A 25,442-nucleotide genomic window follows, 5' to 3' on the forward strand; every position below is an offset into this window, starting at 1 on the left:
TAGAAAAAGATTCAGAGTCTTGAACTGAGATATTTCCCAGAATCCCCCAACAGCACTCATGGTGGCAGAACTGCAACTTAAACGTTGTTGGCGTTTTTTGGTAACTATGGAGAATAAAGACGATTTGGAAATTGGGGGGCAATTCAAGACTGCTCATAACTGATGGACTTTGTTAGACATTATTTAAAATTTTGGACTGTGTAATCTGTTGGGAGGATGCTAACATTATGCCAATCAAGCTGAGGTGGCACATCCAAAACATCCTTTGTGAAAATAACTTCAAACGAGCTGGATCTGAAGCAGATGCATCGAAAATGTGCCTGATGAAGTAAAGGAGGTGAGTCACATGCTAGTGAGGCCAACTGCATGCTGTGCGCTTACAACACAATCAAAAGAAGAGCTGAAGACCTCTCAGAAGGCAAAAAAGGATGTTTTGCAAAACATCCTTTGTATTGCACTTTAGGCTTTGAAATCCACAGGCTCAGAGGTTTCCATGCTTTTCCCAACCTACAGTGACTCTTGGAATGGCGTACTCAACATGTGTAATGGTACAGTGAGTTGGATGTTAACCATAGTTTTACTCCATTCTTAAAATATTGTTGAAGCATTGAGAGACTGTACTCAAATTCCAAACAGTCACAGTGTGTGTGTCTTTGTGTGCGTTTTCTGACCTGGCCTGTGATCCCGCTGTACTGGGAGTCTCCTCGCTCTGTGTCCTCCTCAGGTTGGGTCTATCTGACTGAAGTATCTCTGCAACAAGGACCGATTACATCATTAGTGGACAGACATACTTACACACTGACACGTCCATATCACGCTCCTACCAGCACACTAACAGTTCAGCAGTGAATCCTTGACTAGATAAAAACTAGTCGAGTCTCCTTTTGCTTGTGAGAAAAACAGTGACAGTTCGAGCTGTTTCTCTCACCTGCAATAGACAGCCCTGTTACTATAGCAACCCAATGCAGTCCAATAAAGAAATAAAAGAGGAGGATGTAGAGTTAGGTTTGGTTTTATTCACCAAACAGTCATAGGGCCAAACAAGTGCAAGTGCAAGGTTCCTGAAACTGAAAACGAGGATGTGTGAAGTAGTGTACTTTTTAATTCACGCAATATTTCTGCAAGGTACAACGGAAGGTTTAACCTCAGACACCACTGTTAATCTGTAGGAAATGTCACACTTGGTTTCAGGGGAAACAAAAAATTTCCGAAATGTGTAAAATGTCCATCTGCATCTAAAGGACAAAGGTCACTCTTTCCAGGATGTCAATGTTCACATTTTGGACAGAGAGGACAGATGGTTTGAAAGAGGAGTGAAAGAAGCCATCTATGTCCACTGTGAGCGACCATCTTTGAACAGAGCCGGTGACTTACGACATCAACTGTCTGCCATCTATAATCCAGTTTTGAGATCCCTTCCCAGATGCCTTAGCGCCCACTCACATACTGGGCCATTTGACCTCAGTAAATCACATGATAGGGTGGGACTAGGTTTCACTATGAGCTCACCTGAAATCCTGGCTGATCGTGACCCACACCCATTTTAAAACCTTGGCTAATGTGATTAGGTTAGTATCAATAGGGGGTCCATGACCCTCTTGGGGACACACCCATAGGGCTTAAAATCTTGGACTCTCTACCAATTCTTCTTAGAACTGAAGAAGCTTCTCGGATGAGAGGTGAAACGTCTTCAAGGAAACTTAAAGAAGTCCAGACGCTTTTCTTTCCAAGCTCCTTAGTCTATGATGACCTGGATGACTGACAACCTTCACAGACATAAAATGTCAAATATACAGTTAGAAATGTTATATTTTCCACAATAAATACACTATAGTGAGAACTGAACTCACATCTGTCAATTTGGACCAAGTGGCAATCCTCAGGGCCGGGCCCAAATGAAGCAAACACATACTATAATCATCAAACCTGCAGTTCCTCCAATGGCCACTGGAGACTGGCTCTAAATTTGAGACGATCCCTATGGACTCACATGGGAAAATGTCAACTTTCAGCAAGTAAATAAAGAGGTTTACAACCTGGTACTAAAACATTTTTTGTCTTCTTTATAACGGCTGTACAGGGATTAGCATCTATGACTGACAGTTGTGCTAACAGGCAGCAAATCACTCAACTGACCCTCCGAATGGTTCAGATGTTTGATCTGGACAAAAAAAAAAAAAAAAAAAAAAAAAAAGATATGTCTGATACTTTGTGCATTTCTCTTGTACTTTGGATGAAGTTATCTCAATAATCATAAAACTATACAAATACATACACAATTGATGTGCTGCACAAATAAACTTCAGCTGCTTGTAAACTATATGTAACTAGCGACTGATTCCACGTAGTAAGACCATAAACTCATCAGGATGTGTTCACTTACACCACACAGACTTTGAGTCGCCCCCTACTGGCCATTATCAAGAATGCAAGATCAAGGAGCTTCACATTAGCTTCGCTTTACAGACTCTAAAAATACATCTTTCAAATACAATCCATGTTTCCTATCACTTCTGTTACCATTGCTGACAGCAGGACAAAAAAGTTCAGACTATTAAAATTAACTTCTTAAAATTGCACCTTGAAGCAAGTATTAACAATCGTGGCTAAAAAAACTCGAAGCAAACTCACTAAGCAATAAGTTCAGCTTCCTTAACATCATCATTATCAGTCCCAGTGTCTTTATCGTCTTTCTATGAAATTCGTGGTGGTTACTTGTCCCCGCAACCCAGAGCTGTACAGTAAATGAGAAAGTGCTCATACTGAGGCTTAAGTCTGCTTTGTGTGTAAAAATAAAATAATAATGAGATCCATATAGACCTGACACATGTGACGGTGGAAGCACAGTTGGCGGTTTAATAGAGACCATTCATCCTTGTATGTACCGTGTAGTCTGTGCTGGTTTGTGTGCGCAGTGGTATGCGGTCTTGGCGGTGTGAGGGAATGTGTGACTATCAGTCCCAACTGTGACTGAAAGCCTGTAACGCGCTTCTCATTAACACTCACTTTCTCCTTTACACACCACCTTCCTTTGTGCCGTGGGCACGAAAGCCTCAAACGGCATCCATGTTTAGACATTTACATATCCCCCTATCTAAGGTAAAGAAAACAGGTAATGTCTCACTGACTCTCACACACACACACACACACACACACACACACACACACACACACACACACACACAGAGCACTGTTTTAGAGCTATGAAAGAGCTTCTTGTCAGCAGACCTGGTGGACATACAGAAAAATAAACAGTGGTCTTGAGGAGAAACCATTGTGTCATAGCCCTCTCACTGAGTTCATCACCCCCCCCTCCCTCCCCTCCCTCGTAATGGTCCAATTACTGCTCTGGTGTGTGTCTGTCTGAGGTGGTATGCCTTCTCAACATCTAAACTTCAGTGAAAACAACAGAGGGCACACATTTCAGTCACGCAGCTGCTATGGAGAGACTGGAAGCTTTGGCTTACTTGTTTAACCTCAGTGTCCACTCAGATTAGCTGCTGTGAAAGAGAACACCTTTGATTTAAGACTGCAATAAAAGAGGTCGAGCAGGCCAAGCCCAGAGGTGTTCACTGATGTTAACAACAATACAAAATGAACACATTCACACAACTTGCAGCCAGGGCGACAAATGAACTGATTATGACAACACTTAGATGAGGGTCTACACCAGAGGTGTCAAACATAAGGTTCGGGGCCAAGAATCAGCCCAGCAAAGACTCCAATTTCGCCCACTGGACAGCTTTAAAAATATGAAGAAGTGGACCTTAAACACAGTTAAACCTTTAACTTTATTTGTGGTCTTTTACAGCTTTTCCTATTGATAGAGATGCCGACCCCAATATCCTCATTTGCCACACATACTACTCCAAGGCAATTAAATAATAGATAAACAATAAAATTACAGAAAAGCTGCAGTTTTTCCACAATTTACTACATTATATAATTATATATTTAATTATATAATTAAAGGACAATTTTAGCAAAAGACTACAGGGACCTTTTCTATAATTTTACACATTTACCATGTAGTTTCATGCTTCAAGGCCCAATTATCAAAGTTTAATGTCCCTGGTCTTCGTGAAGCACCAGGGAGACTGTCATCAACTGGTCATTTGTTATTTGCAATGATGATCCTAACAGGTCTTCATTGCATAAAATTTCATTGCAAATGAAGCTTATTTTATCCTGTATCGTGATATTAGGATTCATAAGTAACTACACTAATAAATGTTTGGGAAATCTGTCTTGTGTCCATGAGCAAAATATTGGCTTTTTAAAACCATGAAATATCGGTACTGGTATCGGACTTAAAATTCCTACACTGCCTAGCTCCACATAACAAGGAATCACATGTTGCTTTTGCACCATTTTCTCACAGAACAGACCACTGTGCTTTTCAGACCCATTCTCGTTTGGTTAATGGGTGGCATCTGGATAGACTAGATATGACACAATGAGTTCTGCTAGTCACCTCGGCGATTTTTCATCTGATCATAAATTCAAGGTCTCTTTCTGGACCTTGAATTTGTCTCACAGCTTAAGTATCTGACGTTTATAATAGAAGTTCTCGCCGCCTTTGCATTTAGACATTTATAGTGATGTATTTGTGTAAATGACCCTTCATCATCGAAACCTTCCATATGACTCATTGTGACTTCCAAAATGCGCAGTTTGTGTTTAACTAAGCATTTAGGAAATTACTTTATTTTTTCCCAGTCTGTTTATTCAGTGTTAGCCACCCCACACTTTAATATCAGTCCCTATATAAAGACATCATTGGGCAGCAACTGGGATTTTCACATCACATAGTTGCCCTCGATTTGCAGACTGTAACGTCTCATCCACGGACATTTTCTTGTGGATACATGCTATACCACAATATATACATCTTCCAGTGACACTTTCGGCTGAATTTCTGTCTCACGCTCTTAATGAGTTCCACAACTCTGGCACATTTAGCCAGTTAATTAACACAGTCTAGCGTGATGTCTCAGTGTTGACCAGTGTTAGTCAGTGTGTCGGATAATCTGAGGGTGTCTGTGCTGCGGTTTACATGTGGCTCCTGCTTCTGTGGGATAGGAAGCTGCGAGTATGTAGAGTGTGTATGTACGAATCTGACAGTTACAAAGTTTGCCAAAAGTTGAAATATAAGGGTTTGTTTATGAAGCCCACCACATGCGTGTGTGTGTGTGCGTCAGAAAAGCTGCCAGGGGAAGTGAGCAAACCCCCAAACTAACAGAGCTGCGTTCAGACTGAGAACACAGAGCCCCTTGACACCACCAGAAGTAACACACTCCCACCTTTATGCACTTTGTATATTCAAGCAGCTCACATACGGCTGAGCACACACACTCTGCAGAATGTAAAACACATGTGCGCTCACACACAAGTGCAAAAAACCCAAAACAAAACAACAAAACCCCCACACATCTGCATCGACACTCACAAGAACATACAAAACACACACAAAGTCAAGTGCCTCAGCTTGAAACCCTGGATCTGGAGGGCACACTTCAGACCTTTCCTCCCCCTGAAACACACACACACACTTGCATTCAACTTTGTCATCGCTGCCCCTGCAAGCTTGAAGAGGAAACCCCCCCACCTCTCGCTACCATGCACACTGCTCCAGGATCACAGAAGGCGATTGTACTACTGAGCTGCAAGCAATGAGACTCAATTACGCAATTCTCTGCAACAAATTAGACAAAAGCGCTCCTGATGTCAGTGATTATGTGTGTGGAGAGGCTGCAGATAACAGAAAACTGGGGGGAGGAGGGCTCTTTTCGTTGTATGTCAACCTTTGACCTGCACGCACGCTCAAATTACAGATGCACGCTTGTTTAACTGCACTATGAGGGCCTCATTTTCACTGCATTCATTCCTTTATATCCAGAAAATGGTCTTACTTTAAAGAATTTTTCCATATTTTTCTATAAACGCGCTCATTCGTTTTCAGGCCAAGACTTTGGTGAGATGATCAAAGTCAAAGAAGCAGCAGGCAAGCTTGACTGTGTATCACGACTACTCCATCTTTACTAAATTATGCGTAAAAATGAGATGTTCCCACTAACCTCTCTGCAGCCAGCTCTTGCTACTGGATGGAAGGATTATCCACAAAGTCAAAGTACTCTGTTAAAGATCTGGACTTATTTTGTATTTTGGGCTGTGAAATTACACAATAATTCTCATCTTTCAGGAACCATTTGAACTCTCTCTGCAGGTCTGAATGGTTAAGGAGTTACAGTCATGTGAAGCAAGCATGGTAAAATCTAGGCTGAGCTGATTCTTGTGCCTGTGTTCAGCCAACAGTACCTTGTGAAGGTTTTGTGCTGCCGTGACAAACCATGTATCCCTGTAAAGCCCGTCTTTTCTTCTTTCGGAAACAATCTGAATTTTGTCTGTAGCACAAACGGGAACGGACCTACGCTTGTAAAATGGGCTCGCCACCAGGCCGATAGTTTAAAAAGGCGTTATGGGATAGTTTGGAGACTCCTTGTTCTTTATGCACAAAGTGTTTTCAATCGACAACGGGTCTGCAATGCAAGCAGAGCAGTTTAAATGGTTTTATAACAGAGTTATGCTGTTGGAAAATGTGCCGAATATGTTTAAGTGTGACTTTGCAGAAATAAGCAAGACCTTCTTTTAGCTTTAGATAGCAGCTCCATAACTTACATATACACGTGTAGCATCAAAAGTGCCAACAAGCTATAATAAACTTTGCAGTGTAACTTCAGCTCCCTTTGAAGGCTTAAACCCCACATGGGGAAAAGAGTTGGGTGTCAGATGAAGTTTGAGATTCAGTCCTAACTCTGGTAAATTCCATATCACTCTGCGCTCCCTATTACAATTTAAAGTATTTCATAGGGCCCACTTATCTAAACCCAAATTAGCTAAGATTTATCCTGGCTTAGACCCTCGCTGTAATAGGTTTGGGTCTGATGATGCCAATCTTACCCACATGTTTTGGACCTGTCCTGCCTTGGCAATTTTTTGGTAAGGTGGAAGGCTGCTGCCCCGCCCACCCATGTTCAGTGACTTGCTGATCTCATGTCGTGTCTTAGTCTTGAAGTCTTTGCAAGGAAAGGTCAGCATTAATCGGCTCTCCCGAGTTGTGGTGTTCTGTTAACTTTCTTTACCTGTCTACATAAGGGGCTCTGCTCTGTCTTCAATGCAGCCAGTTTTTGTGTTTCCCTTTTTTTGTAAACGGTATGTATATCTCAATAAAAATATTTTGAGTAAAAAAAGGTACCAACAAGCAATGAGGTCTGATAATGATTTTCAGTTTCCAGAGGCCTGAGCAGTGATTTTCACTTCCACGCGAGGACACCAAAGATGACAGCCATTCAGGATTCTCTGCATCTCTTTGATTTTTTAGTTTCATTTTTTGTTGATTTTGTTACAACACATATCGCAGCATCTATTTTTCTGTGCTGAAAAAAACCACACCGTTTGCATTTTGAGCGAATCAATGCTGGGAGAGCCTCCAGCCCAGAGGCAGTTACAAAACAAAAAAAGGATGGATGAATTGTTTCATTGCTGTTTTTGTACCATTTTCAATTAAACTCCGGGTTTATAGAATTTGCAGATGATTGCATTTTGCTTTGATCCACATTTTACACAGAGCCCCAACCTTTTTGGAAACTGGGTTGATCTGTTGATGTTGGAAAAAACACTATCCAGAATAAATAATACACCAGAAATGTATTTTAATTATCTTTTAAAAGTCAGAAAATTACAGATAAGTCCACAAAATATTAGCGGACAATGTTTTCCCTTTTTCGTGAACTATTACAGGCATTGTGTCCACACTAATTTAGTGGAATTATTCATCTGGTGCTAACTATGATGAAGTCCTGGCAGGCAAATATGGAAAGAGTTGCCGCAGAAACAGCAATGACTTTGGCGACTGTGTCCTTACAACTTAAAAGCGCTGTGCATGATTCTTATGCGCATTTACATCCAAATAATTATCTTGCCTTCCTCTTAAGTGAGGACTTACAAAAAAACAAGCCCCATTTACAGGATTTGTTTTTCCATCTTGTCCCTCTCAGGGAGATATATGTTACAACAGCATGCACACACTCGCACACCTCCTCTTAACCTCTCTTCACATCTGAACAGTCACAAAGAGACACATTTACGCAGCCCATGCTGTGGCAGGCCTCAGGCCTCACTGCTGGCTCTGTGTTCATTCAGCAGGATACACTGCGGGCTCTGTGTGGCGCTCTATGAATCCTTGTGTGTGTGTGTGTTGCACAGAGAGGAGAGGAGATGGATGCATGGAACCTGGCTATGGCTTTAAGAGCAGATTAAGAACACTGTATTTGTTTAAAAAAAATAGACCCAGTCTTTGCTTCCAAACCATAAAGGAAGGCAAAATGTTAGTGTAGTGCTTGGGAGCGGAAAATTCTGTTGACTGAGAGTTAATAAGTGTGTGAAGTGTTTGAAATCCTTCCTGGCAAGCTATGGAATCATTTTATATTGGTTTGGGAATAGCAATACATGAACGTGAAGATAAAATATCAGTTGAGGCCACAGTTACACAGTGTCATATATTCTTTTAATATCTTGATTTAAGTGTAACGGTATTCTTGTTTTGTTATTCTTGGCCGGACAGACAGACTACTGGGACACTATTTAAACATCACCTAAACGCTCTACTAAAAACAACAACCGGCTTTGGTGAAATGAATAAATATGCTCTAGTCTAACTTTACAGTAACTGTCATCAGGTATGACACAATACACCTGATGCTAGCCACTACATAACAAATACTTTATCCAAATTCTTTAAAACTGTTATCTTTATACAGTTAAAGCAGATAAAAGCAATACAGAGAATTTTTTTCTGCCGATCCAGCGCTTTCTAAAACTCAAAGTGCTCTCAGTGAAAAATAACAGTTTCTAATGAGAAGAAGCCTGAGTCACCGAGAATGTGACGGCAGAAGGCGGAAAGAGCGTGCAGATGTTTTTGGCAGAAGCGAGCTGGTACAAGGGCAATAAAAGGAAATTTGTTGAGACTAACAAGAGCGTAGCCGCTGCTGCCGCTGCTTTTTCAGACACTTTCAATTGTCAGATATACGGCCTGGAGGCCAGGCCCTCTGCTTGCCTTTGGAAAGTGCGAAAATGGCAGAGGAGGTGCTCAAGTTTTAGACTTTTCACTGTGTTTTGCACCAGGAAGCGTTGTGTTCCAAGACATTAAGACAGCAGCTGTCAAAATCCGGTCCAGAGGTGTGATACAACATCACTTTAACAGCCTTCATGACATTACCCATGGCCTGCTGTGCCACTGGAAAGATGTTAAAACATGTCAAAGCCACGGAGGTGTGTCAGTGCTTCTCTGACTTACAACAGTAGCTCTTTTTTTAAGTGGAAAATGGACTTTGCACACCTCCAGCTGTTCATCATGTGTGTTGTGAGGTTGAATACTGAAATGCTATGGTGTTTACACTGCAAAAACTCAAAATCTTACCAAGTATATTTATCTATAAGTGCTTGCTCATAGGGGGTCATATGATTGTTGGGTTTTTCTCTGTATTTATTATTGTGCTATCTACTGTACAATATAAAGCGCCTTGAGGCGACTTTTGTTGTGATTTGGCGCTATATAAATAAAATTGAATTGAATTGAATCTAATTTCTAGTCAGAATATTTCATCACACTTAAAATAAGACACAATCAGCTACAGAGTAACATTTCAGTGCGATATAGGAACTTGTTTTTAGTGCTTGGATCTGGAGAATTTTCACTTCTTCCATTGGCAGATCTTATTTTAAGCAAAAATATGTTGTATAAGTGATTTATTAAATTCTATTTTCTAAATATTTAGAAATATCTGAAGCAGGACGATACTCTCAGAAAACATCAGAGATCACAGGTAAAATGCTTACCTTACACTGACAGTCACATCACTGCATGGAAAGGAGGCAGGAGGAAGGCAAAACTACTTGTCAAGCTAATGGAAACTTCATTTGATTTAAATGTTCATGAAATTACCATCAAATCAGTGGAAGAGACTTAAGGTCGTTATAAAAATCTGAACTTTTCTCCATAATTTACACCAAAGCTCAATATGAGCACTTCTGACAATGCACTTTACATTTAAAGACAAAAGAACACGAGCAAACATGTGTGTTGCCTGTTAGATAAAATAAGTTTAACACTTCTGGTCAACACATTAACAGGTTATCAAAATGATCCTGGTGCTATGATAGACATTACTTGGAGTTACAGCTTGAATGACTCTGGTGATTACACTATAAACATTATAATCAATATAAACATTTAAACAAACATTATGGCATTTCAGACATGACAAACACAAGCGGTTAAATACTGTACATGGAAATAACAGGACATGGAAAAGTACAGTGCTATTACTGCTAACATTAATATTAAAACTGCAGAAATGTGAAGAGGGAGCAAACACCTTCACTCTCGCTACAAAACATACATCCATTTAATGCACGCTGGTATTTCCTAATGAAATAAGTGAAAAATGTCACAGTATATGATGTTCAAAACATCAGGAACAACTATTGATTATTGATTACTCGCACCTAATGGATGGAGTCTGCTGGTTAAAGTCTACAATACTTAAACAATTCCGATAAAAAAAGCAACAATAATTAAAAAACAATTCAATAATTTAAAGCAATTCAGTTATTGAAGCATTTGTTTTCAGGTTATTCTCAACATTCAGCATTCATGCTTCAAACCTGCAGTAAAGGTTTACTTGGTTTTTTGTGTAAAAGTGTTGCTACATAGCAGAACACTGCACCGCCATCACGCCACAGTCTGCTGAATCTTAAAGTTTCAAGTTGAATCTTTTTGCAGTTAAACAGATAAACTAAGAGAACTGTTTCTAGGATTAAAAGGGCAAATCAAATGCAAAGTTGCATCAGTCTACCAAACCTTAAGGTTCACCTTCACTATTCCTGCCATTTTTAATTGCACTATGAAAAGAGGTTATGGCTCCCTGGAAATGTACATTATTGCCTTAAGGCCTTCTCCTGCGTGGGAACCAACAAATATTTTAATTTCCAAAGGTTTAGGCAGCTGCGTAGAAAACTCAGTGACTGTGGGTTGCTGGGACAAGGTTTTGGGAAACAGAGTATTTATGAAGCTTTGAAATTTGAATCACCTCCCCTTTGAAAAAGACAATATGCAACAAGATAAAAATAATTAGAGTTAAATTAACTGAGGTTAAAGGTGCTTTCTGGACACTTAAATTTTTAAAGAGAGAGAGAGACAGAGAGAGAGACAGAGAGAGGGAGAGAGAAAATAATCTTGCTTAAATGCTGAAAACAATGTCAGCTTTTACTTGGCTGTCTTTAGTAGGACTGAACACAGTAAAATGTTAAGGCATGCTACTGTACAGCCACAGCATAGAGCAGGAGACAAAGTAGGCCAGCAAAACGTGGAAGGCTTTCAGCCCCACTGTTCTTAATAAACAGTGTTTAAAGTACTTTTAATATAGTAAGACTGTTAAGCATCTGCCTAACGCTTCATCTGATTCCTGTCGATACCCACGTCTGTAAAGTTATCCAGATGTGGGTATCTTTACACTGATTTGTTGATTCTCAGCAGACCCTCTAAAAACTAATAAAAATTCAAGAGAACAATCAACATTAGATTAAAACAGCATTTGGCTGTCACCAGCATCACCACATAAGAAATGTGCTTATGTGGTGTGACACAAGCTCTCGTGTCACCATGACAAAAAAAACTCCACTACACAACATGTCAACAGCAACTGTATTTAACCTGAGAGCAAAGAGGCCAAGAAGAAGCGATTTACACTATTTTGAACCCTTTTTCCAGCACTCATTACCAGGGCGGAGAGACACACAAGCATCTCACTGTACAGATATGTGTGTGTGTGTGTGTGTGTGTGTGTGTGTGTGTGTGTGTGTGTGTGTGTGTGTGTGTGTGTGTTTGCTTTCTGGCAATGCTACGAAATATTACAGAGAAAGAGCAAGGGGAAAGAGGGAGAGGAGGAGAAAAGCTTTAACACTGCGGTGTATTCTGTACCAATAAGCTGTCTGGGCTTCTGTGGGAAACTGTGTGTGTATTCACTTTAATAAAGCTTGTCTGACGGGTGTAAGCTTTGCCATGCACTTCTGTGTGCTTCTCCAAGGCTACATGTTCGACGGAGAGTTTTCTTTGAATGTGCTGCATGTTATTTCATTGTTAGATTGTGCACGTTGCAGCTGTGAGACAAATCTTCACATCTGTGGTGTGACTGCTTTGCGATGTGCTTTTCTGGTCATTTCTGTGCGATTAACCTTGTGTGTGCGCGTGCGTGAGAGATAAAGGCAGGACTCACTGTCTGCTGCCGTGCTGCCATTGGGCAGCGAGCCCAGATCAACAACCATGCCGTCCAGACAGACGTTGAGCTCGCCTCCTGCTACAACCGAGCCTTTGTTCTCCGTCTGCAGCACCAGACTCAGCTGGACGTTCTCCACTAGAGGGAGGAAGAATGACAGACATACAGAGAAAGAGGGGATGAGTGACTGAGAAGGCAGAGGGACAAAGGAAACTGGACATCCTCTGTTATTGCTCTAACAGAGGAAAACAGCGTGAAGTTACCGAATACCAAAAGGATTGTTTTCCAGAGATGTCGTCCCCATTTCACTTGGAAAATATTCTGCATGTTAACAGATATACAGAAGGTCTGACTGATCCCCTCACACTTCCAACATGTAAAGTTGTTTTTAACTGTAGTATTTACATGAGGTAAGACGTCTAGCTGCCAGATAAAGTTCCACACTGCACGTGTGCACTGAATCTGCCCACAGCTTCCTGCTTGGCTCAGAGGCTTTGTTTTCACATCCACTTTGTTTTTGTTTTTGGGGGGGTTAAATGGTTTAAATGCTCAAACCATTTCAAAGTTAGAGAGGTAAGACTAACATGGTTTGGACATGAGGAAAAAAAGAGGAAGATCTCAAAGGAGGTTCATGGATGTATTAAAAGAGGACATGCAGAGTGGTTGGTGTGACAGCGGAGGATGCGAGGGATGAAGGCAAAACAAAATCCTGTTTTCAATGTTTTCTATAAGATATTTAAGTTAAAGTTATACATTTCAGCTTTATTTCATTTTAAATTAGATGAAGGGTTTAGGCTTTAAGAATTAAAACTCTTTAGCATGTACCGCTCCCTTTTTCAAAGGATAGGTGTGGCATTTCTTCATCATTAAGCTTCCATCGTATCTGGAAGCTGTTGCTGTGAATCCAAAACACAGCTGCAGTTGAAGTACAACTCAAAAACCGTTGATCCTCAGACTTTAAAAATAAGTCCATCGGATATAACAGGAACATTGGTGGACACAATGAGGAGCTTGGCAACATAAAGACCCTGACAACCAAAGAAAAGAGAAAAGTGGTGCATAATCACGGGATCCTTTTTACGGTAAAATGTCTTCAGAACACGCAGCCAAGCACACAACACTCTCCAGGAGGTAGGCTTAATACCATCTACGTTTAAGATAAAGACCGTAACGGGAAGTAGGCAGTAAACAAGCGTCTATCAGGCTCTGAAACACAAATGCCAAATTAGATTTTGCCTAAAAACTGTCTACAAAGTTATCTGTACAGATGAGAGCATGACAAAGCACCTAAAGTATAAATGTGTTTATAAATATTTTCAGTTGTTCAATTACATCTAAGAAGACCATGTATAAGATAAAAAATGTCTGCAATAATGTGTCCTGTGATATTTTTGTTAGAGAGTGGGTACATCTTTTAAGATGAGTAGCATAGAAAAGTTCACGCTCTGCAGTTTGAATGTGCAGGCTCCAGCACGAGACGCCTAAGGCCGTTGCATCCTAGTGCTCAACCTACCCCAACACAGGATAAGAGATCAAGATAAGCAAGATCCATCAAGTATGGCACCATCTTAGACATACTTACTTTACAGTCTTATAACTCTAAGACTCTAAAGTCTCAGAGTTATAAGAAAGTCTGACTCAGTCAAATATGCAGGGGTAAAGAATATTAAATGTTTACAGGACTTATTTAGCAGTAACTGTCAAGCCAAAAGTTACAGAACACTGAAATCTTTTCCAAGGCGTTTATAACAAAGTTAAGCTTAGCTGGCAATGTGCCACCATCACTGAGGCTACTGAAGAGGCACTGTTAACAATAGTTATGCACATTCTTACTTTGAAAGTAAAAAGAAAATTCAGGTGTTGTGCCAGTTACACATCTGCATGTCTTACTTTACCAAGTGCCTCTGAGTGGATGGAAACCACAGGCATGTGAATAGGCTCTGGCACCCTTGGTGTTACTTAGCACATCGTTCTTTAAAAGAAACAACTTATTCTGTAAGCTTGAGTATTTTAAGTTTTTTGCAGAATCTGCTGGTGATAAAGAAAGTTTTTTATTAGTATGGTGAGCTTCTATCAAAGTGGGATTAGATAAGCAGCAACAGCCTGATTCTGAAATAACTGAGAACTTCCAATGCTACAAAGAAAATTGAGAAAAATTAAAATTCTATATATTTTTTTGCAAAGCCTCGGCCACTGCGTGTGATTTTTAAGGTTATTTTATCTAATCTAACTACTGCACATGGATTTGGAGTCGGCATTTTAGTCTCAGAGTTTATGATTCAGCAGCCTCTCTCTGACCGTGTCTGTCGTGTATTTACAGCAATATTTTCCAATTTCCTTCATAGTGGTTGGTTGTGGCTTACATAATGATGTAATGAAGTCTCTGGAAGACACAGATTCTTTCTGTGTATGAATATATATGTCCTGTATCCAGACTGTAAATTCCTTATACTGCTAATAATTTTGGTTCCGAAGAGGCTTTGGACTTTGCATCCAAGGAAATTCACCAGGACTGTAATAAAAATGTCCAAGAGCAATTTTTAGGTATTTCATTTACTCAAAGTAATATAGAGAAAATTTATATAACTTTTTCTTTAAAAAAAAAAATCAAATAGCCAGGAAAAAACACAACGAGGAAAAATGCACAAACCTCTGTTAAGTAAGGTAGAAAAACACGTACAGCAAAATTGTGCTCGACACGCGTGGTCACTCCAAACTGTGTGTGTGTGTGTGTCTGTTTTTTTCTTACTCTTGCCATCGTGCGAGCGCAGCGTGTCCAGCAGGTCTATGGTTGCGCTGCCCAGTAGCTCCTTTCTCAGGGTGTGGCAGCTCCACAGCTTTAGATCCAGACGACTCTGTGGCGTCACATTACTGCAGAACGGCATGAAAAATACATCAGCTACAAATGCTTCTGCTTACAGCAGCTGCATTTTATTATTGCATCCTGCTCCTCATCGTCTTTAGCGACGGTGCGCAAGTTCTACCTCAGGAAAAATGTTTTAAATAAGCTGTCGGGAAACAAGTAGAAATCTCACTTAAATTTTAGCCGTGTTAGAGCACTACCATGACAGCGATACAGTCCAAACGCTGTCAGATGCATGCAGTTAATTTAATGTTCTATTGAGCTGTTTTAACAATAAAACCCTGGGTCTCATGAGAGCCCGAGTGTGTGTGGTGCTCACTCACAGGGTGAGGTCTTCGTTCCACTGCAGCTCGAGGTGCCCGCTACGTTTGCCTGTTTTTTTGGTTTCACTGGTGAGGCCGTCTGCAGTCACCTCAACGAAGGAGCTGAGCCGAGAGTGCCGGTTCGGCAGCTTTGGGGACTGGGGCTTCGCTGACACCACTGCAAACACACACACACACACATAAAGCATGTAGCGTAACAGATGCACACATCTGTGGTTGTGACAAAACCTCTGCCACCAGAGCAGCAGTGCTGTCATTTGTGGCAACAAAGGGCAATAAATGTTAACATAAGAGAAGCATTTCTTTTTTTCATTGACGTTTAATTGACTGACAGCTGCAGCTGTGATAAGAAAGAGTCGAAGCTGACCAGATCCTTACGTGGAAAACGACAGTCTAATCACACTAAGGAATTTTAGTTCACCTTTAGAATGCTTTATTAATCCCTTTACTTTATTTGGTCACAGTTACTCCAAGACAGCAAGAACAGCAACTACCTAAATTATATTAAATAATAAAATATATTACAAAGTTACAAGATGTAACAAAATAGCTTTAATAAATAAAAAGAGCTCTAATTACAAATATTCCAGTATATTACAAAAAACTTTCCAGCATTGTCCTTATCTTGGACAAGATCCGCCTCTCCGACAACACCTTAAGGGAGTCCAGCTCCATCACCACAATGTTACTGCCCTTGTGGATCAGTTCATTGAGCCTGCTGTCCCAGCATGCAACAGCATAGAGGATGGCACTAGCCACAACAGACTCATGTAAAATCCCGAGCGTGTCCAACAGATGAAAAAAAGGCCCTAGAAAATACAAACGGCTCTGACCCTTCCTGTAGGCAAAACCAGCCATTTTTATTTATTTATTTTGAAATGAGACCCGACTGGTGATTGTATATATACAGTTTCTTCATCCAGGTGACCATGGTAACTAAAGCTAATGCAGCAATGCTTCCAAAATAACTGGCCAAATAAGTGTTTGTAGGAGTGTTAAGATGGCTGCCAAGAGGCGATGCGTACATATAGGATTCTGGAACAATCCTGATTTTTAAGAGACTGTTTTCTATTTATTATGTAATAATGTGAAGCAACACAGCGGTCTACGATGGTGTTGTAGACTCGATACAAGGGGTTTGTCTGTGGATGTGAGGGTTTGTGGTTGACCATCTCTCTGAGTTTGCTCACTGATGCACTGGTGACCTCCTGGTGTACACTACCGTTCATATTAGGTCACATGGAATTAACTTCAGCACCACCGAGAACCAAAGACAAATAAATGGTTCAGTAAGTGGACAAATGTTACAGTGTACTACAACACCCTAACAGAAACTCCTTGGAGTGTGTATACTCCTGCATGTATACTGGCTGTTGTGAGTATTTTGTTACACGCTGTGTGTCACGGCCTGTTCAGGATGGATTTGAAGTACAGGGAGTGTATCAGACAAATACAAACTTTGCCCTCTAGTGGAAGAAAGAAAAACACCTGCAGTGTTGTTTTCATTTATTTAATTTCATGGCACTTGGAAAAAGAATTAACTGACCACAATAAAGCCTTCATGTTAAAAATAAACACATGACAATGACAGTGACAATGACACTGGAGGGCAGAGTTCACTGGGGGGGACATTGTACTCTTTACTTATGCAGCATTTAAGGTGGAATGAGTATTTGAAAGTAAAGAAACTTTTTGCATTCACTGATTTAAAGCCTCTTTTTTTTTGGAGTGGGGTAGAAGTGTACATCCGGACTTTGGCGAGCTCAGAGGCTTGGAATTCTTGCAGGCCTGCTGAGACTCTTGTAATCGCATGTATCGGTCCTTTGAGGAGCTGATTTCTTCACACTGAATCACAGAATCACAAGATTGCAAACTAAGGACATGCTGACTAGCAGCGTCTCACAGAGTGCCTCTGATCAGGACTACCGACTGAAAGAATAAATGTGACAGATTTTTTTAAAAAAAGAGAGAGGGGTTTCCATCTGTAGTTCTTCCTTTGCAGTGAGACCTTAGCAGATCCACACTGGCAGCAACATGTTGATGACCTCAGATCTTCTGAACATCTGGCATAACAGAATGTGACTTATGTGAAGCTCTCCAGAAACAGGGAGGAAGTGACACGGGGAGGTGGGAGGTGTGCCAGAAATGGAAGAACTGAAGTAAATTTCAATAGTGTGGGAGGAGGTGGGAGAGGTGGAGGAGTGGTAGACAGCCTTTGAGAGCAGTTCGGTTAATAAAAAGGTGAGTCAGTGTTCATATGACCAAACCTGTGGTTATGACTCTGTGCCGTTCAAAGACATATAATTAAGGAAAAAAGTCCCAATGAACTTTTTTTGTCTCTTTAAAGATAAGGTGCCGGAAAATTCATTTTATTCCCAGCAGACGCAAGTAATTCATGCAAAAACAAAAAGTGAGTCAATCACCTTATAGCTTCATGTTAAAATATTACAGCATAGTACAAAGAAAAATTTTTTACAGGTGGATGTATGGACGCTAGTTTCCATCAGTAAAAAAAGAAACAAAAATGCTATGCTATGCCTAATTCAGATCTGCCGATCAGGAAGCTCTAAAGGTACGTCATTTCTTTACTACCCAGAAGGAGAAGGCGTCGGCTATCCAGCAGTTCAACATGAACACAGTGACTCCATATCCATGCAGTTATCACTCACTGAAGGCATTCAAACCTCACACACCTTGCGCTAGTTTGTTCACATTTGCTCACAACCTAAGTTTGAGTGTCTAAGCATTTGAGCCATCTGTTTACAGGCAACAACAAAACAACATCTCTGATTAGCAAAGCTAACTCGAAGGTTCGAGTTACGGATGGGTTTTTTTTCCTCAGTGGTGGAGACACAGTCTTTTGTTCAATATTTATTAACAGGTACGTGTTTGTGCATTATACAGTTTATGTATAAACTCGTTAAATTTGCTCATGTCAGGTTCTAAAACAAACTAACCTAAACATACAGACTTCAAAATGCTCAGGTCATATATCTTTATATCAGGTCTATGATACAAACTCATATTAAAAGGTAAAAACTACTGTTACTGTGATGTTTTCATCCTTTTGACCATTTCAAGTGTTGGATGATTAAACCAAGCAGGACTCTGACACTGTTGTCAACTAAATCGATTTTTGGAATGACACTGAATGCCTTCTCAAACACATGAACTAAACCTTCGGAAAATTAATACAGAAAAAAAAATGTTTTAAAAAAATCTCTGCATTGACACAGTTACTATGGTAACTTATGCTGGACACATGACCAATGAAATCTCTCAGCTGATGTGTCCAAAACACCCTTTTTATGCACAGAGCCTGAAGCAGAAAGCCTGGAGTAGTAAACAAGGTTGTGTTGAAGGTAGCACACTCATCTGGTCACCTTAACACTACATCTGCTATCCACATGTGATGATGAGAGTCTCTGCCATTGTCTGTGTAAAGCCCTCTATAACTACACAGTTAAGCTCATAAGTATTTGGACGATAACACAATGTTTGCGCTTTTGTTTTTCTACACCACCGCAGAGGAGTTTCAATCAATGGAGATGTTTCTGAAGTGCAGACTTTCAGCTTTAATTCAAGGGCTTTCACAAAAGCATTGGTCATTTAAGAATTACAGCCATTTTCTGAGGCTCAAAAATTATTGGACTAACAATTTTAAATTCAACCATATTTGACGGAACTCCTTTGCAGTCACTGAGTATCTGAAGGCTAGAGCCCGTGGACATCACCAAATGCTTTTGCAGTTTGCTTTGAGTCATTATACATTTGCATTGTGAAGCACTGTGTGATCAAGTCTGCAGCATTTGTCTGAATCTGAGCAGAGACTATAACCCTGTACACTTCATCCTTATATTTCTATTAGTAGCTACAACATCAGTTAACAGCAGTGACGCGGCTCCACTGGCAGCCACACATTCCCGCTGTCTCCAGCATGTTGTCGCTTCTTGACATTCTGATAAAAGTTCATCTTGGTTTCAAATGTCCAAAGATTTATTTTTTTACAGGACTTTCTGGGTTCTTTTAATGTCTTCTGGTAAAGTTTAATATAGTCGTACGGTTCTCGGGAATAACTCTGCCATCATGCACTTTGTTTTCTGTGATATTTCAGGTCTTCTGGTGCTGCCCAGCTGGCCAGGGCATTTAGTCTTTTTAATAAGAGCTTATTTGTCCACTCTCAAAGATTTTGCCGTCTCTCGGACAGTTTTATTTTGGGTTTTCAAACATCAACATCATTTGCATCAACATCTCTTTGGTCCTCCAGTGAAAAACCACCAACACCTCAAATCAAAATATTTTATGTGCCACAGAAAAACAAAGAAACAGGCCTCACCTGTCCACCAAACTGCTTGTTAGAGAACCAATTCGCTTCTTAAAGAGAGTTTTAAACGTTCTTTTTATTCCATAATTTTTTGTTTGTTAGACGTTAAAGCAATTTCAAAGTCACAGACAATGTCACATTAAAACCCTGGCAGCTTTGCTGAAGCTGCGAGCCCTCCTGCTGTCTCAGTTGTTTGAGGTGAGAACACAAAAAGTCTATCACAGCCATCTACAGCGAATCTTTTTTTCCCCCCCCGACTCCTGCAATTAATAATCAAGTGAACATGATCTATAACCAAAAGGCTTCCTCTATTCTCCAAGTCAGTGTCAGGTCATCATTTGGTTCGGTTTCTCCTACATTAATGCATAAAACTAACAAAACATCATCAAATTAAATCTAATCAAATGAGATTTAATTAGTGGGAGATCACTGTCATTCTACAGGTTAAAGTAGACCGTATCTATATTTTCCTTGATTGTCGCACGTACAGATCAGGATTTTAAATATGTGATATTTTCAATTACAAATCAGATTTGTGAAAATGAAAATCCATCAGTAGATGTGGCATTTACATTGATGCATGAGCCAGCTGCGATGTAGGTGTTCAGCTGATGAGCTGAGAGGTGTTAGACTGCATAACTGCCTGGATGGATCAAAATTATTATTCATTTATTTAAACCACGGAAGGAAAACGCTGCAGTGCAATGTAATCTCATCCAACGAACCAAGCTGTGAGCTAAGTGAACTGTAAACTTTGTGGTCGTAACATTTTAGCAAACAGTCCAACAAACTAAAAAGGAGAGAAACCTGAGGGTGTGTGGATTGTTCCCCTCATTTCCTGTTTTATTTTCTAACAGCTGTTTGTCTTCATCTTTAGTTATTTCCATTTCCACCTCCTCTCCAACAGCGAATTACACACCTACACACCTACAGGTAAAACCCCCAGTTTCCCTTCGTTTCTTGCCAGGTCACCTTTGTACTCCTGGCAGTTAACACCTCTGGGCACGTCTCAGGTTTTCCAGGTAATTTCTTAGTGCAGGTTTGTCCTCTTTGTGGTTTGTTTAAGTGCTTCTCTGTTTAAATTTTTGCCTTTTGTGTTTACATTGTGCTGAACCCTGGACTGACATGAGGTTAGGGATTTTTTGGGACCTAACTTTGGCATCTTGCAGTTGGATCTTCGTCTCTGTACTGAATCCTGGCAGGAAGATAATATTGCATTACATTACAGATGCAAATCCTCCCTTATCTCACTTTATAAGTCAACTTTTATGTCAGGTAGCGACCGACGCTGCTTTTCTCAAGTCAGCAAGCTAAAAAACAAATATTTGTTTGCACAACAGCGAGTACAGCCCCGCGTCACTAAATTGACCTCTCCAAAGCTGGTCGCAGTTCATCATTCATGGTTTCACAACCAAAACAGCACAACTTCAAACAGAAAGGGCATAGTCACATTATGAAATATATTTATGGGTGATAATATACTGCCTTATGCTTGGAGAAGGGATAGCCAGATAAAGAGATAAAAAACACAGAAGTACCTGTACCACACTTCTTCTGTTTGCGCTATGAACATTTTTGTCTGTGTGAGCAATAAAGTAGAGAAAAAAAAAAAAAAAATCACAATTACCTTTCAAGGTCAACTGAGACTTCTCAGTGGTCTGGGCACTGCCAGGTCTGCTCACGCTGGCAGCTGCCATGACATCACAGCTCTGTAACACAATCACAAACACACAAAATATTACAATATACTGTCACTGCCTCCCAATGAGGTGTGTGTTGGGAGATACTGCTCCTCTATGCAAAAAAAAAATATTGTGGTGGAGGCAGAATTTTACTGTATTAGATGGTAAATCTGGAGCAAGAGGTGGATGACATAGCTTGATTTACGTGCAGTGTCTTGAACGACAATCTTGAAAGCAAAGCAAGTTGTCTCATATTATTTTAACGTCATCAGCATAACATAACCCCTCCTTCAGACAGAAAAGCATAAAACTCCCACCACACTGCACCTCCAGTCCTTAAACACTCACTCCAGGGGACTGATAAGTGACGTTGCCTAAGCACCTTTTGCAGCATTAGAGAGAAAGCTTGCTGGGCTAACCTAATTCAACGGGGCAAAACATCATGACATGCAATCACGCATCACTTATAACTCCACAGTTACAACATTTCCACTAACAGAAGGGAACTCTGAGTCTTTTAAATGACTGGAGAGGTCGTATCACTACTTTCACCAGCAGCAGAGAGAGACACATGATAAACAGGAAGCAGCAGAATACAGGTGGAGTTCTTCCACCCACAGCAACAGGTACCAGGTGATGATAGTAACGGGTGTTTTTCCTCAAGACACGACAATTTATGCCAAAACATCTGGAAGAAAACATCCAAATGGAGTTTGTTTCAAAGCAGCTGTGCAAACATTAAGGCCAATGAGCCCGATGTTTACTTTAAAAACTGTGGCGTTAGATCCAAGTCATAAGTGGGACTCAATGACTCCCTACAGCCAAATATCCACCTTCTCTTAACACAGCAAAAAGCTTATTTTGTTGCTTTAGTTATGTGACTTTATTTTATTTTTATGGTCACATTAAAACACTCAAAAACAGACGTTACAGATACTTAACTCAGCAGTCAGCTCAGATATTTTAATGACCACCCAAGTATACACACCGACTTGTTTCAGCATTTTCTAATATGATGCTTCCCCCACTAACTGGCTCAGACTTCACTGCCATTCAGCTGTTCCCACAAAAAGGATCTCTCGCTACAGCTGGATGGTCTGCTGCTCTCTCCTGGACTCCACCTGGCAAAGGTAGTTCTACTGCTGTAAAGATCTGCTGAAGAGCCACTTTAACCACAAGCTACACCCTATAGCTCACCAAGCGTACAGAGCAAACAGGGCCTGCCGTCTCCAGCTCCAGTCCAAGATAGTGGAGGTGGATCTCAATTGAGGCAGCCTATTTGATCCCTCTGTTATTTATTTTTGACAAGGTACTGAAAAAATTAGAATTAGGGAAACTGCTTTTTGCAAGCACATGCACACACACACACACACACACACACACACACACACACACACACACAGATTCCCCTCCATGCCACAAACAGAAATCAGTAGGACACTATATTCTGCTATATTCTGGCAGAAGCCACGAGACACTTTAAAACTATACAAAAGGCCCATGCATGCAAAAATAATATAGAGTGAGACAGGTAGATTCTTGCTGGTTAACACGTGTGCACATACTTGTTCTCCTCTCTGATCACACTGCCAGAAACACTAAATCACAGCACATTCACTGGGAATTCAGCTGTATTTAAATACAGTACATATGAACTCAGACATCAGGAGGGAAGATCCACAGACCCAGGCTACACTAAGGAGTCCTCTCACATCATCAACATGAATGAACAGCTTTTACAGGCACATTTTTGCACAATTCATGGATGCTGTAGTAATGTTCACTTCCCCTGGTGTGATTACAAACCTTGTTTCACTATTGTAACTAAACCGGATTGTTTTCATGTACATGCAGATTGCAAGGGCTTTAACAACACTCAGGAAATTAAAGGGTGAATCACTATATTATTTATAGGCGAGATTACCTACCCCAAGTTGGAGCTTGTCTGAACTATTTTATACACTCTCTGAGAGTGTGATCTGTAAGACACTAACTACTTATCACAACACTGGAGTACAAAGTATATAACGCTGATTAAAGGTGTACTGAGTAGCCTGTCCTAATGAATTTACATTAAAAGCCTGAAGTTGTTCTCCCTGTAATATTAAGTAAAAGCCATGACTTTCATCAAACCCCAACAACATCACCTTGAGCAAAGTCAGAGCACCCTGCTGAATTTAAAGCACTGCAAAGACAATCCAGAGCAAGTCTGGACTCTGCTCTGAAGGTGTGCTGATACTGATCTGTACTCTATGCATCAAGGAATTAAAATTAAATTAAACATAAAACCCCGATTCTAACACTGCTCTGCGGAGGGGACCCTCATTTTGAAGGTGACATGCTGCAGGCACTGCAACCGAAACCAAGACAAAAACCAGCCAGAGGTGACCCGGTCTGAGTCAGAGTGACTAACCGGGTGTTGGATTGCCAGAATATCCACCTGAGGTCTGTCTCAAGGCTGCAGATAAACAGACGAGAGCTACCAAAACAAAAAGCGCACAGCATCCTCCGTCAACCTTGTGAAAGAAGCTGGAGGCTGCGCAGCGTTTCTTGGCCGCTGTGAGCTGTCTGAACTTCTCAAGAACCGAGAGAGGTTTAAACGACCCTGACAAACTCTTTTATCGCTGCCGTATAAAATACCTTTGGCTGCTGCGCACACAATACAAACGCGGAAGGTGATCAAGCTTTGTATGCATCACCGTCAACGACAGACGACCAAAACGCTAACGCTTCTGGTCATGTTTTCAAAATAAAATTTCCTGTTTCGTTTTGTTTGAATTTGTTTGCGTTGAGAGTGCGGAGACAAAAACAGCAAATTAATCCTTTTATGAGCAAGATGAAACTGGCGAAGGTGATCTTCTTCTATTGAAAAACAAAAAAGTATTAGAGACTCACAATTTATACATTGATCTTTAAGAATCTGAATATTTCAGCCGAACTCTAGTCGCATTTATTTCGAAAAGAAAGCCAGCACACTTCCGCTTTGACGCAACTAAATTCAGCCAGATTACCTAAAAGAAGCTAATAGCTAGCCAGCGAGCTTCTTGGTGGGATTTTATAAAAGGACATGCGGATAAAACCCGTTCTAATCACCTGACAGCAACTAAAGCCTCGCCCACAGCCTCACGGTTCTCCTCAGGCCACGGTACACGTATTGACACGATAACAGTTTAGGCTTATGTGTGATCCTGGACGTACCTTTTTCAGCTGTGCTCCGCCGCTATCGCTAGTGAACTTTCATTTCCGCCTCAGTGACAGTATCACGTGACCTAGGGTATGGCGTTCTCATTGCACAAAGGATTGTGGGTCGAAAACAATAATAAACAGCCCACACAATTACCTTAAATCACCTTCAATCAGTGAAAAACAAACAAACAAATGTGAATTTATCAATAAGTTTCATTTTTCGTATAAAGCCTCATATACAGCGAACATGGCTGAATCAGGCTGAATATATATATATATATATATATATATATATATATATATATATTATGGCCTCTTGCTTTCTTACAAACCATGAAAAATTATTAAAATATGGCATGAGGAAAGCATACCCCTACTTTTTAATAAATTTGTGTATCTCTATGTAGTTTACATCTTTATCTAAGCTCTGAATGATCCCTGGTTTGATCCCAGGAGGAGACACAAAACCCTAATCTTACTGAAAAAATATGAAGTTTGTTCGAGGTCAAATGCTTAGCCAACCTTCTTACTCATGTCCCCCACATCCTAGTATGTTGTTATGAAGTTTGAAGACGATCCTTAACAAATTGTGGGTAATATAAAGCTTTTAGTGATTTTTACATTTGGTGGGACCTTGACCTTGACCCAATTTTTTTACCACAATTAAATCAGCTTGAGCTGTTTTTGGCATCTACCGTCTCCCAAAATTGAAAATAATATCTTGAAACT

At 40.4% G+C, this 25,442-nt stretch overlaps 1 protein-coding gene across 2 annotated transcripts in view; it reads right to left on the bottom strand.

Moving 5' to 3' along the window:
• The window catches only part of wwp2 (WW domain containing E3 ubiquitin protein ligase 2), a 61,488-nt gene extending 36,663 nt beyond the window's left edge, over positions 1-24,825 (bottom strand). For both annotated transcript variants that reach the window (XM_031742459.2, XM_031742457.2), the window contains exons 1-6: positions 24,726-24,825; positions 21,473-21,554; positions 15,522-15,678; positions 15,085-15,206; positions 12,336-12,473; positions 672-750 (exon numbers count right to left, since the gene is read on the bottom strand). In XM_031742459.2, coding sequence (XP_031598319.1) covers positions 672-750; positions 12,336-12,473; positions 15,085-15,206; positions 15,522-15,678; positions 21,473-21,542 — 566 coding nt within the window. In that variant the 5' untranslated portion in view covers positions 21,543-21,554; positions 24,726-24,825. The remainder of the gene's footprint in view (positions 1-671; positions 751-12,335; positions 12,474-15,084; positions 15,207-15,521; positions 15,679-21,472; positions 21,555-24,725) is intronic.
• Between the last annotated feature and the right edge of the window lie 617 nt (positions 24,826-25,442).

This window comes from Oreochromis aureus, linkage group 7 (assembly GCF_013358895.1).
Source record: "Oreochromis aureus strain Israel breed Guangdong linkage group 7, ZZ_aureus, whole genome shotgun sequence".
Lineage (NCBI taxonomy): Eukaryota > Metazoa > Chordata > Actinopteri > Cichliformes > Cichlidae > Oreochromis > Oreochromis aureus.